At 37.7% G+C, this 19609-nt stretch overlaps 1 protein-coding gene across 1 annotated transcript in view; it reads right to left on the bottom strand.

Annotated features, from left to right (window-relative positions):
* Positions 1–19609, bottom strand: part of FSIP2 (fibrous sheath interacting protein 2) — a 138880-nt gene that overhangs the window by 33834 nt on the left and 85437 nt on the right. Inside the window, exons 15-16 of the mRNA XM_061135004.1 lie at positions 12917–12953; positions 917–9860 (exon numbers count right to left, since the gene is read on the bottom strand). Of these exons, the coding sequence (XP_060990987.1) occupies positions 917–9860; positions 12917–12953 (8981 nt within the window). The remainder of the gene's footprint in view (positions 1–916; positions 9861–12916; positions 12954–19609) is intronic.

Below are 19609 nucleotides of genomic sequence, written 5' to 3' on the forward strand. Positions count from 1 at the left end.
AAGTAGCAATGAATTACTGGCGACTGGAATTAATGATCCAGCTCAAGGCTATAATAGTATTAGATGGAATTTTATGAAACTGCCAATAATTATCAGGTTTGACATAAAGTGGCTATCATATAGTTCAACCAAACATATAGATGTATGCATGCTCAGTCGCTAAGTTGTGTCTGACTCTTTTGCAACCCTGTGAACTGCAGCCTGCCAGGCTCCTCTGTCCATGGAATTTTTCCAGGCAAGAATACAAGAGAGGGATACCATTTCCTCCTCCGGGAGAACTTCCTGACCCAGGGATCAAACCCATGTATCCTACGTCTCCTGCATTGGCAGGCAGATTCTTTACCACTGAGCCGTCTGAGAAGCTAAATATATATAGATAAGTATATCTTCACCCCCTTTTAAAAAAATGATTTCAAGGATATGTATAGAGTATTATACCTAAAAGGAATATAATAATACTGGAATACAAACAAAACAAGAGGCTTCATACCACTGTTCTTATAAACTGTGACTAATCATAGCAATGGCTTCAACTGTACACCTTAAAGTTGAAACACAACTTTCAACCAGTTACCTCTATGTTTGGTATAATTATAAAGAAGTCACGCATGAGAACTTTAAAAATGTTTAGAACTCAGACCTCATGTTCAAACCAAAATCTCCTGCTTTTCAATAGTCACATTTTCTCTCATCTGCAGATATGGAAAAATTAGCAATACACCTTTTCAGATTCAAACCATATGAATGTTTAACTTTTTTTTTTTTTTTTTTTTAGTATCCTGTTATATTAAGAAGTGATTAAACACCCTCCCTCTAAGGCTGTTTTCAGAAAAACAGTAAATGAAGCTTCTTGAACTGGAGCTCTTTTACATATATTTGATTATTTTCTTTCTAAACTAAGCCCACTCTTACTTACCTCTAGTTTCAAAGTTCTTGAAATATGTGACCACAGATGTGGTGACATGTCTTGATACCAGATGAATTTCATTTGGACCCAGTTCATGGTCAGCAAAAGCAATGACTTCAACTTCCTTCAGAGGCTTTATTTTCAGGTAACTCTTATTTTCCCATTTTTGCAATAAAGAAAAATCTTCCCTTCTGACCTCAGCTTTTTTGTTTTCTTCTTCAAGTATATAGCTGATTCTTTTATCCCACATTCTAAGCAAACTTTTCTCATTCTTTTGTCCTCCAGATGTTATAGACAAAGGGTTTTGCTTTGATATGAAAAATGGTTTCATTGTTTCCGTGCTTTCACTAATGTGTGGTTGATTTGGAAATCCATAGCTTGACAGCACAGTACTGACAATATTTTCTGCAGCTAAACAAATCTTGAGTGGAGAAACACTTGTCTGAATTTGGCTAGGCTCAACAACTGGTTTGGAGATCTCGTAATGAAACACTCTTGGATTTTCACCTTTTCTCATTTCTATAAATGACATTACTTGCTTTAATGCTGTTTCTGTGGATTCATTTGCTTTCTTTAGCAGTTTTTCTAAGACACTCCCTTCAGGGAGGGAGCCATTTCCTTTCATAGCTTGATCAAAATAGCCCAAGTCAGATTCCTTTGGGATAGTGTCTTGCACTTTGTTTCTAGAAGATGAAGGTCTATTTTCTGAATCAGGCCTTCTCATTGGCTCTGAGTTTCTAACTGTGTCTTCGACAGAGGCTCTGGAATATGAGGGTAAATTTGATGAAGACTTATACCTTTTTTTCATATTTTCCTCTGAATAAAAACCCAAACCTGGAGCACTGCTTTGTGGAAGATTATTCCCAAAACTTACTTCCTTTAACTTTGACATGGGCATTTTCGTATTAGTTGCTAATTCAACCTGGTTAACAATGTAAGTATTTTCTACTCCTTGAAACAAATTTTCCTTGGGAAGGTTTTTGATTATAGACTCACTGAAATGAGCACACTGGTCCATCAGTGTCCCAATGATCTCACTTGCTGCAGTGTTCTCTTTCACTATGCTGACAGAAGATGGTTCCACTTGGCTTATTTCTTTGTCTAGCTTGTTCTTAATTACACCAAGCATGTTGCAGACAATATTAATAGCATATGTAAGTAATGCTGAATGGAATGAATGAACCTGTAGAAGGGTATTCTGTACATTTTCCTTGGAAACAATAGTACTTGACTTGGATTCATCAGAAAATTTTTTCAGTGGTTGTAACTTTGGCAACATCTTTTTGCTTAATAGTCTTTGTTGGACAGGAAAAAGATTTTCTACAGGCATTTTCACTATTTCAGAAAACTCATATTTAGAGGTATGTTTAAACTGTAAGTCCACAAATGACTCTAACATGTTTAAAACCCGTTCTACAATTTCTTGAACAATTTGGTTGCTAGAGCCCAAAGGACTTTGGTCTTTGGTTTTAGTGTTATATACTGGTACATTGCTGAGGGTGTCCTTGGTTGGAAAACCATATTTACTTTTAGTAGTAATGTGTTCTTTCCTATTTGCTGGAGTTTCTTTACCATATAGGGTGGGCATCTGGGACAAAAAGCACAGCTGTAATTTTTCAAACAGCATTTCAACAATTTCCCTTCCAAACATATTAATTTGTGCTTTGGTGTCTTCAGCTCTAGTAGAAGCTCCCTTAAAACAACTATGAAATCGGTTTTCACAGTCCTCAAGATGTGGCAGATTTAAAAGCGAAAGAGAATATTCTAATTCTTTTGCTTTTATTGAAATTTCAGTCAAACCATTTTCAGCTATCATCAAGAGCTTACACTTTTCGTTTTCCATGTCATTTGACTCAGCTTGCCACTTGTCAAACATTTTTTTAAATATACCTTCTTTAGGAAAAATCTGTTCTAACTGCGAAGAAACATTTTCCAAGTAAAAACAGGCTTGTGGTTTGGCAAGAGACTTTGCACCTATATTTCCCTGTGAAAGTTTGGGATCATCCAGATGTGAGAATTTGATAGGATTAGCTGAGTTGTGGTTATTGATCACATATAATCCTTGCAAAACTGTATCAACTATTTTATTTGCTGCCATGATTTGATCAGATGGTAAAGCTCTATTGTTTACCATCGCTCTAGTTCGTGTCACCTTTTCCAATTCTTTAACAGTTGTTTTCAGGATATTACTTATTATATCCTTGGCATATATTTTTAGTTCCGAAGCAGGCAGTTTCATTTCCAGTAAGTTTTTGGCATCTCCTGTTGATAGGATGTGTGGCAGCCTGATATCCATCTTAGCCCAAACGTCTTTTGGGGTCTTCTCTCCAGGACTTAATTTGGTCCTGCTCTTGGCCTTGGCACGACTAAGTCCTATGTGTGCTTTTGTTCTAAATTTAGGCAAAGGAGTAACTTTTGATTTTGCTTTTAAACTTGTTTTAACACTTGGCTTAGGGCTCACTTTAGAACTGTGTAGTCTTAAAGGTTGCAACTCATCAGAACAACTTTCAAGGGACACAGTCCCTTCTAGATAAAATGAGGCAAAATTTGTGATCTTATTGAGAACCACTTGAACTAGATCTTTCCCCACTTGTGATGGTGAATATCGTAAAAAAGTATTTTCCAATAGAGAGATATTTCGACTGTCTGCATAAGGATAAACTTGTGGTAGCACAAATCTAGTGACACTACTTCTTATTCCTGCTTTAGTTTCTTTGATGCATGGTGATTTCTTTGGTAAAATATTTTTGTCAGCTGGTTCTCCTTCATTATTTTCATATAATGATGTCACGATTACAGAGTACATTTTCCCCAAAACATTTTCAATTATGTCACTTGCCGCATTGTTGATATGTGATTGACAGAAGTTTTTTGGTGTTATGTCTGATGTTTTAGAGTTAGGTATAAAGTGGGGTATTTCATTAAAGGAAGGTAAATGGCCCATGATTTCTATTATTTTTTGATACACTTTACTTATAACTTCTTCCACTGCAATGAATAATGCAGTTCTTTCTTTTTGTTTTGATTTTTCATTTCTCATAAATATTTCTTCTAAAACAATTCTTTGGCTTTCCCTTTCCAATGCCATTTGGGTTTGTTCTAATGGATACTTTGAAGACAGAGACAGTTTGGTGTTTTTTTCCTGAGCTCTTTGTGCCAGTGATATTTCATTTGATATGGTTAATTGTGAAAATAAATTAGGATTGTCTTTTGAGTAAAAACTGATTTCCTTTGCAGATCTTTTATTATATAAACTCCTTAAGATACCATTGACAATTTCACTTACAATGGTAATTTCTTGGAAAGAAACATTGTTTGGATATGGATGCATCTTTTGGATTTCAAGGTCTAAGTCATTTTTAATAAAATTCAAAATGGCACTGGCAATGATGTCAGAATATTCCTTAAGACTAGTTTGTGATAGATGAATTGTAGATCCAAGTTTTTCTCTGTAACTGGCAAAAGTGGAATCCATGAGCTCTTGGCTGAGAATATTTTCATTTGATATTTTCAGAATATTCACATTTGATTCCACCTGGCTTGGTTCATGAAAGATGATGCCATCTTGCTTACAGTTTTCCAGTTCTGGTCTCACAAATGACTTTTTTTTAGGCTGGAAAGCAAGCATAATTAACGAATCTATTCTTTCTGTGGCAAATGATTCTAACCAATTAAAAATACTTTGAGTGATGAAGTTAGCACTTTCCTCACATGGATCAGGAACAAATTTCTTGGGGTCTTCTTTCTCTACTATAGTTATCTGGCTGTCATTAGCATAAGCTGGTTTAAGAATTTTTGAAGATGGAAAATGCTTTGTTTTCCTTTCACTTTCTGACTCCATAAGAAGAGACTGCCGACACTGTGCTTTTGGAAACGTATTACAAAAGGTCAGAGGCAATCTAGTAGAAGTAGGATCCTTTGCATTTATGCTAAGCATGACAGCAGAACTGAGATTATGAAGTACAATATCTACTATATCATTGGATATCAAAATAACATCAGATTTAGGAACTGAAAACTTTGGAAGAATTTTATTTACATCCTCAATGTCAGAATTTGCTCTGGGATGTTTGCCAGCTATGCTACATTTCAAAGTGGGTGTGGCAAATGAGAGATTATTCTGGTTGAGTGTTTTTTCATAAATATCACATAAGACACTTTCAATGGTATCTTGTATTTGAAACTGAAGTACTTTTCGATACTCAGTCTTATTAAACAGCTTTTCAATAATACCTTCTTGCTGATCTGAACTGATTTCTTTGTCAGAACTGTTCTTGTCACATTTTCCTTTGGATGATACAATATCTAACACTGTGTTAACAATTTGACTTGTAATACTTTCAGAAACCACAATATTATTCATTAAGAAAGGAGTTTCCTTCTCTTTATCTAATTCATTTTTGATTCCTTTTAAAATTTTTCTGGCCACTTCTGTTGCATATGTATTTAATTTGTTCAAAGAGACCTGACAAAATGAGTTAGTGTTTTGTGACATAACATTATCCACTGAGCAAGAGGAAAACTGACTCTCAGAATACAAATCTTTGGCTGACAAAGCTTTGCTTAATGTACTCTTATCCTGTTGAACAGGTAAAGCCATTGGAACTGTGAAGTTGATTTGGGGACAAAAAAGAGATTGTACTTTGGAAGTAGCAAAAGTTTCTAAACTTGTTAATATTGCCTGCATGATATCTTCAACTATGTTTCCTTTAGCCTGTCTGTCAATATTGAATCTGGACTGAAGAGTATACGGATTCTTGTTCAGTGCAGTGATGGAGGGTTTTCCTCTTCCATAGGTGTGTTCATGGAAAGAAACATTTGCTGAGAAGGTGATGGTTTTATAGCTATTTTCACTTGCAATTGTCTCTGTCTTAGCAGCTGTATAAAGTTTATCAAATACAGTTGTAACAACATCATCTGCCACTATGGTTACATCTGCTTCAGACACCATCATTTTATCTATAAATGGAACAGATGTTTGAGCAACTGGCTCACCAACATTGTGAGGGATGTCGCTTAAGCGGGAGTGGGAGAGAGAAAGCATATTTAATTGACTGACCAAAGCATTTTGAAAGATCTCATTCAAAATATTTCTTATAATGGGAACAATTGGAGATTTCTGTGGTTCTTTGAGCTTCACTTCAAGTTTGTTTAAGGTTCTTTCTAGAACCCACTGTTGAAGAGAATCTGATTGAGTTTCTTCTGTTAGTGGTATTCTCTCACCAATGAATTCTTTCTCTGTGTTTGTAGCATCTTCTAGAAATGAATCTGATTCAGCTCCACCAGGAAGAAAATTTCCATAGATTGGCCTGTATCCATTAGTTTCACTGTCTCTCTCTTTAGGTTGAGTTTCATTAAGCATATCTGAGGATACTGCATCTAAGATTAAACTGACTATATTCTCTAGCATTTGTTTCTCAGGTGGTGGTGTTTTCACACTTGTCCTCAAATCTAACGGGTTCATATTTAATTCTGTTTGAATAGCTTTCAAAATAGCACTTGATACTTTCTTTGCATTTGTGTATAAAGCTGACTGCAATAGTTCTTCATGTGTGTCTGTGAAAACTCTGAGGCTTTCACATTCCATGTTCATCTTACTGGTTTTTTTATTTTCATCGTTAGTAGAATCCAGAGTTTCTAAATTTCCATTGGCAAACCCTTCCAGTTTAGCAAAAACCATATTAAGAATATCCGAAGCTACCGCTTTTAGCTTATTTGAATGCATTTCTTTTGCGCTCCCTGTGTTGGAAGACTTGGGAGCAATAGGTTTTTCCATGCTTTTAGTCATCTCTTTATTACCCTCTTGAACCATCCTGGAAACTATGCTGGAGATTATTTCAGTGCATTTGGCCATTTCCTCAATAATTGAAGTAAATGATAGGTTGTCAATATCGAGAGGCTCTGAGATAGCTTTACATCCACAACTGACAGAACTAGTATCTGTGTCGACACTACATAATTTTGCAATGATATATTCCAAAATTGTTGTGGAAATGAGCTGAATATTAGACTGCAATTCAGTGGCTCTTTGCTGATTCTTATTGGTCTTCTCTCTGCTTAGCTTAGAACAAGATGGCTGACAGTGAGGGTGAGCCCCTATGAGCTTGCATAACATTTCATAGAGTGTTTCCCCAATATTATCTAACACTTGTAATCTGGAATTCTCTTTGAGATCTTTTCCATTAATGACACTATGGAGAGCACATGGAGTAGCTAAAACTTTGTAAAAAGATTTTTTACCCTGTCTGCTTGGCAAAATGTTCCCTTTATCAACATTATCAGATCCATGTGAAGCTGCTGGCTTTGAGTTATCTGAAGAGAGTGAAATACTGCTTTGATCTGAATGTCCACTTGATAATATTTCACAAATACAAGTTAATAATGGTGATTCCATGATGTCACCATTGAGATCTGAGACATGAGATTCTAATTTCTTAGTGTCAGTAAAACATCCTTTACCTGTGAGGGATTTGGTATGGTTTCTTTCCCTAAGATTTAGGTTTTTCTCACCGAGTTCTAGTTCATTCTGGATAGCACGCAAAACAATGTTTACCACTTTAGCTGTGTAAGTACTAAGTTGAGATTGCAATGAAGATTTCTCTGCAAGTGAAGGTTTGAAGCCCATTTTCAATTTTGGACAAATAAATAACTTCAGCTTTTTAAAAACTGCATTAATGATCTTATCAGTAATTTCATCTGCAAGTCTTGGTTCACTCTCTTCAGATTTTAACAGGGAAGGTTTTGCCAGATCTCCATCGAGTGAAGATAAATATTTCATTTTCTTTTCACTATCGAACCATTTTTTTAGTGGCTTTTTATTTGGTGCTGCTTTGACCATGGGGAGAGTGTCAGGACTCTCTAGAGAAGCTGGATGAACTGATGGTGAAATGGAATTTTTGGTGGTACTGGGAATGCAGCTTGCCTTGTGAAGTATGTTTAATATAGTGTCTGTTATTTCCTGAGCTACTGTACTAATTTCTGACACAGAAAACAGCTGGTCCATCCATTCTTGATGTGATGGTTCTTGAGATTTTTCTGAAACAAGAACTGAAGCTTTGTCAGTTCCACTTTCTAAGTGACCAGGAGGAACAGAAGATATGTCCTTGAGCATTTCTGTTAAAATACTTTTAACTGTGTTTTCTGAAGCCTTTTGTATTTGATGCTTTTGATCTTGGCTGAAAAGTAGAATGTCTTTATTCAAACAGGGTTTTTCCTTCAAAATTTTTCTATCCTTAAAAAATGGTAACTCAGTCCTTAATCTGCGACTATGAAACGCAACTTTGCTTCTTGGAGAAGTAGGCTTTGTAGGTAGTTTGCTATTTCTTTGGTATTCTAGACAAGCATTTCCTTTTGTAAACCAATGCTCAGAAATTTGTTCTTGTGATTTTGCTTTTTCCTCTTTGAAAGATGAATCAAGCACATTTTCCACAATTCTGTCTATTTCTTCATTATCATCTTCAGAATAAAGGACCATGCCAGGAACATTAACAGGTGGAAATGGTCTTCCAGACCTAGGGCCATTAGATAATCTAGTGCCAGTGAGTCTGTATTTTACTTCAGTGTCAGAAGGACTTCTCAGTCTAGAATGTCTACATTTTTGATTACCTGCTTTTACTGGTTCCTGATGTAGCTGAGTAAAGATATCATCAAGCAACTTAAGGAGTACTACTGTTTCTTCAGATGCAATAAGTCTCTCATTATTAAGTTCAGTTTGTACAAATCCTAGTATAGTGCTGATTGCTTCCTCTATATAGCCAACTAAAGAGGACTGGGAAAGAATATTTGACATTAAATTTTGTATCTTTTCTTTAACAATTAAATTAGCTGCATCAAGTTCAGGATTACATTTCTTTTTGTCGGCTTTTATATGGCGCATACATGTTGGGTCTGCCACATGTTGCTGATAGGAAAGTTTAGTTGCCTCTTCAAGATGAGGAAGCTCATTTTGCTTACGAGCTGTAAGAGTCATCAGCTTTTCTAAAATGGCATGCACCATATCCTCTGCAACATCACACATGGGTTCCGCAGTAGCAGGCACTGAAGCTATTAAAGGTTTTTCATATGATAGAGTGAGAGATTCTCCACTGGGTGTTAGGCTTGGTTGAATATTGGCTGATAAATCTTGTGAATATATCTGGACACATTTTTTCTCAACCGCAGACTGTAGCTTCTCAAGCATATTTTCCACAATTTCTGAAGCTACTGAGCAGATATCAGCATTGGAAACCAAGTCTCCTCTTATAGGCTCACTTTGGTCAACAAAAACTTCAGCAGTAACAGAAGAAATAGAGGGAATGGCATGTGTTAAATCAGACATTATTTCTTGAAAAATGCTTTCCAAAATCAATTCAGTTTCCCCTTTTAAGTGACACTTAAAGTTAACAAAAACATTCTTTAAACTCTTCATTTCATTCATGGCTTTTGCTTTTTGATCAGAAAACAATGGATTCTCTAAACCATCTGTTTCAGTGGTAGCATCCTTTGATTTTTTTGGGCCTGTTTCAAGTGATGCTAGAAGATGACTATCAGATTTGCAACTTCTGAGGTCAGGGTATGTATATACCATGCTTGTTTCATTATATTTTAGTCCATTTGTTACAGATTGTCCTGTAATGTGACATGTTTCTCCCACAACTGCTTTTTCCACATGGGCAGATGGCTTTAATGGTGTGGTTGGTCTCCTTACTGATATGTCAACTGCAAATGCACAGGGCTGTCTCTTAAATGATTTAGTTGTTGCAGAAGTGTAGCTTCCATATGTAAACTCTTCACTGCATGTGCTACAAAAACTTGAACTATCTGAGGAGAGGACAGAGTCTTCAGACATTGGATATGTATTATTTTTCAACCTTTCTTCATACTTTGTGATGGCTGGGTATAATATGCTGGTAACTGTAGCCACAACCCAGGTCATTATATTCTGAATTATGCTATTCAGTTCTTCAGAAGTTACCTGGTTTGAGGCAAGCAGGAATGAAAAGAAAATCATTTAACTATCTACTCTATGATGCAACAGAGGGTAATATTTGATGTTTTATATCAAACAATGCATAGCTTGATACCATCATGGTTATAAAGAGAACATGGTAAATATATATATTTAGAATTTCAAATTAATTTCAAGTTGGTTTATTCTCCACTAAAGTTAAAAAAAATAAGTTTCCATTTGGCTCCCATTCCCTCAGAACATTTTTACTTATTTATTTTTTCCTAACATTTATGACTGGGATAAAAGAATTTTTGGTTAAAAAGAAAGAAAATGAAGAATCACTAAATTGCTGTCTAGGCACATTATATTACATGCATGTATTTTTTAAAGAAGAAACATAGTGTCTACAACCTAGCAGAATTATTTTAAAATGATCCAGGTTATTTCTAACAAATTATTTCTCAAACAGATATGGTCAAAACACTTGGGTGCCTTCAGAGGCATCTGTCTAGCTAAGAGTAAGGATGGAAAAGAAGCCAGCTCGCCTCTCATTCCCTGATGCAGAGGTGAGCCTGTGATTTGTTTACAGGGAAAGGACTACAGCTAATTGTTAAGAATCTAATAAGCAAAAAAAAAAAAAGTTCATGCTTTATGGAGATTGCATGGGTTTGTATCTAACAAGATAGTATCAATGGAAACTGTCATAGAAGGCAAAGAAAAGGTGATACAGTGAAGGAACAAATGAGTTTAGATAGAAAATAAGGGACGCTAGAATTGCATCTCAAAGAGTCAAGAGGGTTGAGCAAGGATAGGTTTAGAGAATTCCTCCTTTTGAGCTTGATATAAAACCTCAGGGACTAGATTTGAATGACCATCCTTAGTGGTCAATGGTGCTATCCTATGTTTAAGTTTGGGCTTTCCAGATAGCTCAGTTGATAAAGAATCCACCTGCAATGCAGGAGACCCTGGTTCGATTCTTGGGTCAAAAAGATCTGCTGGAGATATGATAGGCTACCCACTCCAGTATTCTTGGGCTTCCGTTGTGGCTCAGCTGGTAAAGAAAACGCCTGCAATGCAGGAGACTTGGGTTCGATCCCTGGGTTAGGAAGATCCCCTGTAGGAGGGAAAAGCTACCCACTCCAGTATTCTGGCCTGGAGAATTCCATGGACTGTATGGGGTCACAAAGAGTCAGACATGACTGAGTGACTTTCACTTACTTAAAGTTAGACTAAGAGCCTCAGTAACAGAATCCATCTGTTTCTATATACTTCTGCTTATGTACTGAAAACATACTTTGGATTTGTATTAATAAAAATCCTCTTGCCTATAATAAACTAATCAGTTCAGTTCAGTTCAGTCGCTCAGTTATGTCCGACTCCTTACGACCCCATGAATCGCAGCACACCAGGCCTCCCTGTCCATCACCAACTCCTGGAGTTTACTCAAACTCACGCCCATCGAGTCGGTGATGTCATCCAGCCATCTCACCTCTGTCGTCCCTTTCTCCTCCTGCCCACTCCCAGCATCAGGGGCTTTTCCAATGAGTCAACTCTTCACATGAGGTGGCCAAAGTATTGGAGTTTCAGCTTCAACATCAGTCCTTCCAATGAACACCCAGGACTGATCTCCTTTAGGATGGACCGGTTGGATCTCCTTGCAGTCCAAGGGACTCTCAACTAATAGTCTGTTCAAAATTGTTATGACTCTTAAAACAAAAACTAGTAAACATAAGTAAACTGGCAGCAAAGTCTGGAAAGCTGTCATGTGGGCAGGAGAATTTAAAAAAAATAGGATTTCTGTAATGGGGCTGTTAACACCCAAAATACTGCCTTAAGTTAGCACAGAAAGCAGAGACATCACTTTGCTGACAAAGGTCAGTATAGACAAAGCTATGGTTTTTCCAGTAGTAATATGTGGATGTGAGAATTGGATCATAAAAAAGGCTGAGTGCTGAAGAATTGATGCTTTCAAATTGTGGTGCTGGAGAGTCCCTTGGACGGCAAGGAGATCAAACCAGTCAATCCTAAAGGAAGTCATCCCTGAATATTCATGAGAAAGACCTATGCTGAAGCTCCAATACTCTGGCCAACCTGATGTGAAGAGCCGACTCCTTGGAAAAGACCCTGATACTGGGAAAGACTGAGGCAGGAAGAGAAGGGGGCAACAAAGGATGAGATGGTTGGCTGGCATCACTGACTCAACAGACATGAGTTTGAGCAATCTCTGGGAGACAGTGAAAGACAGGGAAATCTGGTGTGCTGCAGTCCATGGGGTCACAGAGTCGGACATGACTTAGCAACTGAACAATAAGCACACAGTTATACCCATATTAGGCCAACAATCAAAGATAAGTTAACACCTATGCAGCATACTCTCTTTTGACACATGGTATTTGGGGGCACCCCAGGGAAAGCCATTATATTCTACTCTAATCCTTGAATCTTCTCATACATTTTGCATTCACTATACAACATCCAAAACATTATATAACATCCAAAATGAAATGTTTTGAGTAAAAACAATTTATTATAATCTACTATGACATATAAACTGAGACATTCAATATATATATTGCTTTTTGCTTTTCTTACTACCAGAGATCATAAATGATAGAACTACATTATTATTCTTAGGCTAAGTATGACATATGAAAGAAAGCTATTCCTAATATGTTTTGTTCTTAGGTGGTTAGGTCCCTTCCCACCAAACTGACTCGGGACAAATCCAAGCATCCCAACTCATGAGCTGAGTCTGCAAAGTGATGTGTAGTGGCTTCCCATGAAAGAATGGGTTTATGGTTATTTGACACTATTCTTATAATGGCTAGGTCCCTGAATGCTCCTCCCCTGACTTCCTGCCCATCTCCATGAGACCTCTTCTTGAATGGGCAAAATTATCTTTTTATGAGAACCTTACTGCAAAATCTAAGAATTAACTGAACGTGAACTTTAAAGAAGAAAAAATGAGCAAAGAGGGACATTAATATCAGTAAATGATTGCATAGTTTTTTTTTTCTACTATGAAACATTTAAAATTATCATTAATATGCTGCTTTATCAATGAGTTTTATGATACATACTTTTTCTTGCAAGCAGTTTTGTAGGATATGCTGTTTTCTGTAAAGTCAAGAAAGGTTGATAATTTTGTTATTATTTAGGGTCAAGAATTTATGTAGCTTTTTCCAAAACTTATAATCACTGAATCAGTTTTTTTCTCTTTATATCTGAAAGTTTTTTTTTTTTTTTAACAGAAATTCAGAAGAATAAACTGTATTTCCATCCCCCACCACCTATTTCTCTTCCTTCTTTGATACTGGCCCATATGCCTTAATATGGGAAGAAGCAGAATTATAGCTGTTGCATAAAAATGTCTATTAGAAAATTCTACTTCTGACCCACCTTAGACATTCCTGCTGTGTGGTCCTCTGGGAAAGGACACAGGCTTGGAGGGAGAAGGTAAGCTAGTCTTTCATGTTTGCTAAAAGGCAGCATGAAGTGGCAAGACATTTAACCAGAGCTTCAGATAATCCTTTACTTACCCTTTCAAATCCCATAGTTTTACCCATGCTTTCATCAAACAGCAAGGAATTATGTGATAACTATTCAATAACCATGGGTTAAAATAATACATTTATAGCCCTCTTAAATACAAATTTAGATGTAGCCCTTTTCTATGTATGACAATATTCTATCATTTATTCTAGTCAGATTTTTATCATGATAATGAAGTCAACAATGCAATTTTCTCATGGTAACAAGAACTCAATGAAAATTATAGAATAGTTAATAAAACAAAATCTAAGATTTAGATTCTTACTTATTTTTGTATATTTCAGGCGTTTATTTTCATGTATTTCAATGTAGGCCCTTTGCTTATCTTTTTCCTAATTACTTATAATAAAACTGATACACCTTTTTCACTTTTTCTAGTCCTGTACTTTACATTATAAAATCAGGCACTGAGTTTGTGCTGGGTGATGAGACACTGAGTTTGCAGTGATGAGACATGGGCTCCTGCTCCAGCAGCAATGAGTGTCTCTGAACTGTGAGGTCACATGCAAAGGAAACAGATTTGGAATGAACTCAGTGTTCGCTTGCTCATAAACTGGATTCTCCCAAGATCTCTGGAGAACATGTATACAGTTAAATAGATGCTTTCAGAAGGGTGACGAGATGGCAGAGTAGAAGGACTTGAGCTCATCTTGTCTCACAAAAACACCAAAGAGGCAACTAACTGCTGAACAATCATCCACAGAAAAGACTAGATCTATGAGAAAAAAGGTATTCTACATCTAAAGACATAGAAGAAGCCACAACGAAACAGTAAGTGTGCTTCTGTGATATAATCAAATCCCGTATACATTGGGTTGGTGACCCACAGACTTGAAACATATTGCAGTTTCTCCCAGAGGTCTGAGAGTTCTGAGCCCCACATCAGGCTTCCCTGCCTAGGGGTCTAGCATCACAAGTAGGAGACCCCACAGAATTTGGTTTAAAGGCCAGCAGGGCTTGACTGCAGAAGCCCCAGGACTAGGGTAAACAGAGACTCCACTCTTGGAGGGTGCATGCAAGGTTTCACATGCACTAGGACCCAGAACAAGGCAGTATCTCCATAGGAACCTGGGCCAAACCTACCTGTGAGTCTTGAAAGGTCTCCTTGGAGTTGGCGGAAGTCCCAAGGAATATTCCTCAGTGTGAGCTCTCCAGGAGGTCACCATTTTGGCACTGAGAGTTGGCCCTATCCAACAGCCTTCAGGCTTCAATGCTGGGATATCTCAGGCTAAACAACCAACAAGATGGGAACACAGCCCCACTCATCAACAAAGAGGCTGGCTAAAGTTGTCCTGAGCCCTGTGGCATGGCCCTGTCCACCACGGGCACAAAATCCAGCACCACTCACCAGTGGGCAGGTACAGTCCCTCCCAACAGGAAGCCTGCACAAGCCCCTAGACTGGCCTCACTCACCAGGGACAGACAGCAGAAGCAAGAACTATGATCCTACAGCCTGTGGAACACAAACCACAAACACAGAAAGTGAAACAAAATGAGCCATCAGAGAAATATGTTCTAGATGAAGAAACAAGATGAAACCCCAGAAGAACAAGTAAGTGATGTAGAGATAGGTAATTTACCTGAAAGAAAATACACAATAATGTTAGCAAAGATGACCCAAGATCTTGGAAAAAGAATGGAGGTATACACTGAGAAGATATAAAAAATGTTTAGAAAGCACTAGAAGATTTAAAGAACAGAGATAAAATAACTAAAATAAAAAATACACTAGAAGGAATCAATAGCAGAATAAATGAGGCAGAAGGATAAATAAGTAAGTTGGAAGACAGACTGGTGGAACTCACTGCTGCAGAACAAATAAGGAAAAAAGAATGAAAAGAAATGACAGTCTAAGTGATTTCTAGGATATTAAACACACCAACCAACACTCCAATTACAGGGGTCTCAGGAAGAGGAGAAAGGGCCTGGGAAGGTATCTGAGAAGACAATAGCTGGAAAAATCCCTAACATGGGAAAGAAAACACTCAAGTCCAGGGAGTGCAGAGTCCCATATAGAAAAACACAGGGAGGAGTGCACAGAGACACATACCAAACTGATAAAACTTTAAGACAGAGAAAATAATTAAAGCAGCAAGGGAAAAGCAACAAATAACTTACAAGGGAATCTGCATAAGGTTATCAGCTGATTTGTCAGAAGAAACTCTGTAGTCAGAAGGGAGTGGCATGATATATTTAAAGTAACAAATGGGAAAAACCCACAAGCAAGAATACTCTACCCAACAAGGCCCTTGTTCACATTTGAAGGAGAAGTCAAGAGCTTTACAGACAAGCAAAGCTAACAGAATTCAACACCATCTAGCCACTTTAGGTGCAACAGAATGGGAAAGACTAGAGATCTCTTCAAGAAAATTAGAGATACCAAGGGAACATTTCATGCAAAGATGGACTCGATAAAGGACAGAAATGGTATGGACCTAACAGAAGTAGAAGATATTAAGAAGAGGTGGAAAGAATACACAGAAGAACTGAACAAAAAAGATCTTCACGACCCAGATAATCACGATGGTGTGATCACTTACCTAGAGCCAGACATCCTGGAATATGAAGTCAGGTGGGCCTTAGAAAGCATCACTACGAACAAAGCTAGTGGAAGTGATGGAATTCCAGTTGAGCTATTTCAAATCCTGAAAGATGATGCTGTGAAAGTGCTGTACTCAATATGTCAGCAAATTTGGAAAATTCAGCAGTGGTCACAGGATTGGAAAAGGTCAATTTTCATTCCAATCCCAAAGAAAGCTCAAACTATCACACAATTGCACTTATCTCACACACTAGTAAAGTCATGTTCAAAATTCTCCAAACCAATCTTCAGCAATATGTGAACCATGAACTTCCAGATGTTCAAGCTGTTTTTAGAAAAGGCAGAGGAACCAGAGATCAAATTGCCAACATCCATTGGATCATCGAAAAAGCAAGAGAATTCCAGAAAAACATCTATTTCTGTTTTACTGACTATGCCAAAGCCTTTGACTGTGTGAATCACAATAAACTGTGGGAAATTCTGAAAGAGATGGGAACACCAGACCACCTGACCTGCCTCTTGAGAAACCTATATGCAGGTCAGGAAGCAATAGTTAGAAGTGGACATGGGACAACAGGCTGGTTCCATATAGGAAAAGGAGTATGTCAAGGCTGTATATTGTCACCCTGCTTATTTAACTTATATGTAGAATATATCATGAGAAACTCTGGGCTGGAAGAAGCATAAGCTGCAATCATGATTGCTGGGAGGAATATCAATAACCTCAGATATGCAGATGACACCACCCTTATGGCAGAAGGTGAAGAAGAACTAAAGAGTCTCTTGATGAAAGTGAAAGAGGAGAGTGAAAAAGTTGGCTTAAAGCTCACCATTCAGAAAACTAAGATCATGGCATCCAGTCCCATCACTTCATGGCAAATAGATGTGGAAACAGTGGAAACAATGTCAGACTTTATTTTTCTGGGCTCCAAAATCACTGCAGATGGTGATTGCAGCCATGAAATTAAAAGACACTTACTCCTTGGAAGGAAAGTTATGACCAAACTAGATGGCATATTAAAAAGCAGAGACATTACTTTGTCAACAAAGGTCTGTCTAGTCAAGGTTATGGTTTTTCCAGTGGTCATGTATGGATGTGAGAGTTGGACTGTGAAGAAAGCTGAGCGCTGAAGAACTGATGCTTTTGAACTGTGGTTGGAGATCCAGCTAGTCCATTCTAAAGGAGATCAGTCCTGGGTGTTCATTGTAAGGACCGATGCTGAAGCTGAAACTCCAATACTTTGGCTACCTCATGCGAAGAGATGACTTATTGGAAAAGACCCTGATGCTGGGAGGGATTGGGGGCAGGAGGAGAAGGAGACAACAGGGGATGAGATGGCTGGATGGCATCACCAACTTGATGGACATGAGTTTGAGTAAACTCCGGGAGTTTGTGATAGACAGGGAGGCCTGGCGTGCTGCGGTTCATGGGGTCACAGAGAGTCAGACACGACTGAGCGACTGAACTGAACCAGCTTTACAATAAGGCTAGAGGAACTTCTCTAGGTGGAGAAGATAAGGCCACAACTAGAAACAAACTATGAATGAATGGAAAAGCTCACCAGCAAAGGCAAACCTAAATGTAGAAAATCATTTGCACACAAATATGATATCAAAATCAGCAATTGTGAGGGGAATAATGATCAAAACTATGATTTAAGAACTTCCAACAGACAAATATCCAGGATCAAATTGCTTCACTGGCAAATTCCAAAAAATATTTAGAGAAGAGTTAATACCTGTCCTTCTGAAACTATTCCAAAAAATTGCTGCCACATGGTATCTTTAAAAAAGAACACTTCAGAATCACTTGGGCATGGTTTTCTTCCTTTTCATATCTACCTAATATCTACCATTATGCTTCAAATATAAATTCCTATTTAAAATCTTTTGGATATGGGCCTACTCTCTGTAATCCAAAATGAAGCATTTGTGCAGGTCACTAATGGACTTCTAACACTGGTTTCTACTTTCTTGCCATAAATTATTCTTATATAGTTCTGTTAGGTATTCATCATGTATTCCACTTTGATCATACCATTATCCCTCCTAACCAGTGTTGCCCAGTAGATAAACTATAAATTTCTGACCACAGTATGCAAAGTAGCAAGCACTCTTACTGTTTTCTTTACTGTTACTCCTTACATCTTTCATCCCAATAATATAAACTTACTCATTAACTAAGTGTAATGCTTAATTATTGAAACTTAATTATAAAAATTATTGAAGTTTATCCACACTGCTATCATATTTGTCTTCATTCTCTTGGTTTTGAACTTCCAAGTCTATTTTATAAATCTTTCTGTTTTTAGTATTAACGTTATAGAAAGTAGAACTAATCAACAGAGAAAAGGGAGGGAGGGAGCAGGAGGATGGTAGAATACATGTAATCATTCCACAGTAAAGTCTTATGAAATCTGGAGTTAAATCAGAAGAAGAAGAATGTGAATGTGTATGATTGGTAGAGTCAGACCAGAAAACATTGTTAGCTGTGTTTTGTTTGTGTTATGATGGGATGTTAGGCTGGTTAGGTGCAGCGAAAAGGTATTTTTCCCTGTCAATCTGGAAGGGAGCAGTGAAAAAGCTCCAAATAATGCAGAGAGTTACTCACCTTACTGAGTAATACGTGAACCGTGAACTTTCAGATGTTCAAGCTGGTTTTAGAAAAGGCAGAGGAACCAGAGATCAAGTTGCTAACAACCCCTGGATCATCGAAAAAGCAACAGAGTTCCAGAAAAACATGTATTTCTGTTTTATTGACTGTGCCAAAGCCTTTGACTGTGTGCATCACAATAAACTGTGGGAAATTCTGAAAGAGATGGGAATGCCAGACCACCTGACCTGCCTCTTGAGAAACCTGTATGCAGGTCAGGAAGCAACAGTTAGAAGTGGACATGGAGCAACAGACTGGTTCCAAATAGAAAAAGGAGTATGTCAAGGCTGCATATTGTCACCCTACTTATTTAACTTATATGAAGAATACATCATGAGAAATGCTGGACTGGAAGAAGCACAAGCTGGAATCAAGACTGCCAAGATAAATATCAGTGACCTCAGATATGCAGATGACACCACCCTTATGGCAGAAAGTGAAGAAGAACTAAAGAGCCTCTTGATGAAAGTGAAGGAGCAGTGTGAAAAAGTTGGCTTAAAGCTCAACATTCAGAAAACTAAGATCATGGCATCTGCTCCCATCACTTCATGGCAAATAAATGGGGAAACAGTGGAAACAGTGTCAGACTTTATTTTTCTGAGCTCCAAAATCACTGCAGATGGTGACTGCAGCCATGAAATTAAAAGACGCTTACTCCTTGGAAGGAAACTATGACCAACCTAGACAGCATATTAAAAAGCAGAGACAGTACTTTGTCAACAAAGGTCTGTCTAGTCAAGCCAATGGTTTTTCCAGTAGTCATGTATGGATGTGAGAGTTGGACTATAAAGAAAGCTGTGTGCCGAAGAATTGATGCTTTTGAACTGTAGTGTTGGAGAAGACTCTTGAGAGTCCCATGGACCGCAAGGAGATCCAACCAGTCCATCCCAAGGGAGATCAGTCCTGGGTGTTCATTGGAAGGACTGATGTTGAAGCAGAAACTCCAGTATTTTGGCCACGTGATGCAAAGAGCTAACTCACTGGAAAAGACCCTGATGCTGGGAAAGATTGAGGGCAGGAGGAGAA

The sequence above is a fragment of the Dama dama genome, chromosome 33 (genome assembly GCF_033118175.1).
Source record: "Dama dama isolate Ldn47 chromosome 33, ASM3311817v1, whole genome shotgun sequence".
Lineage (NCBI taxonomy): Eukaryota > Metazoa > Chordata > Mammalia > Artiodactyla > Cervidae > Dama > Dama dama.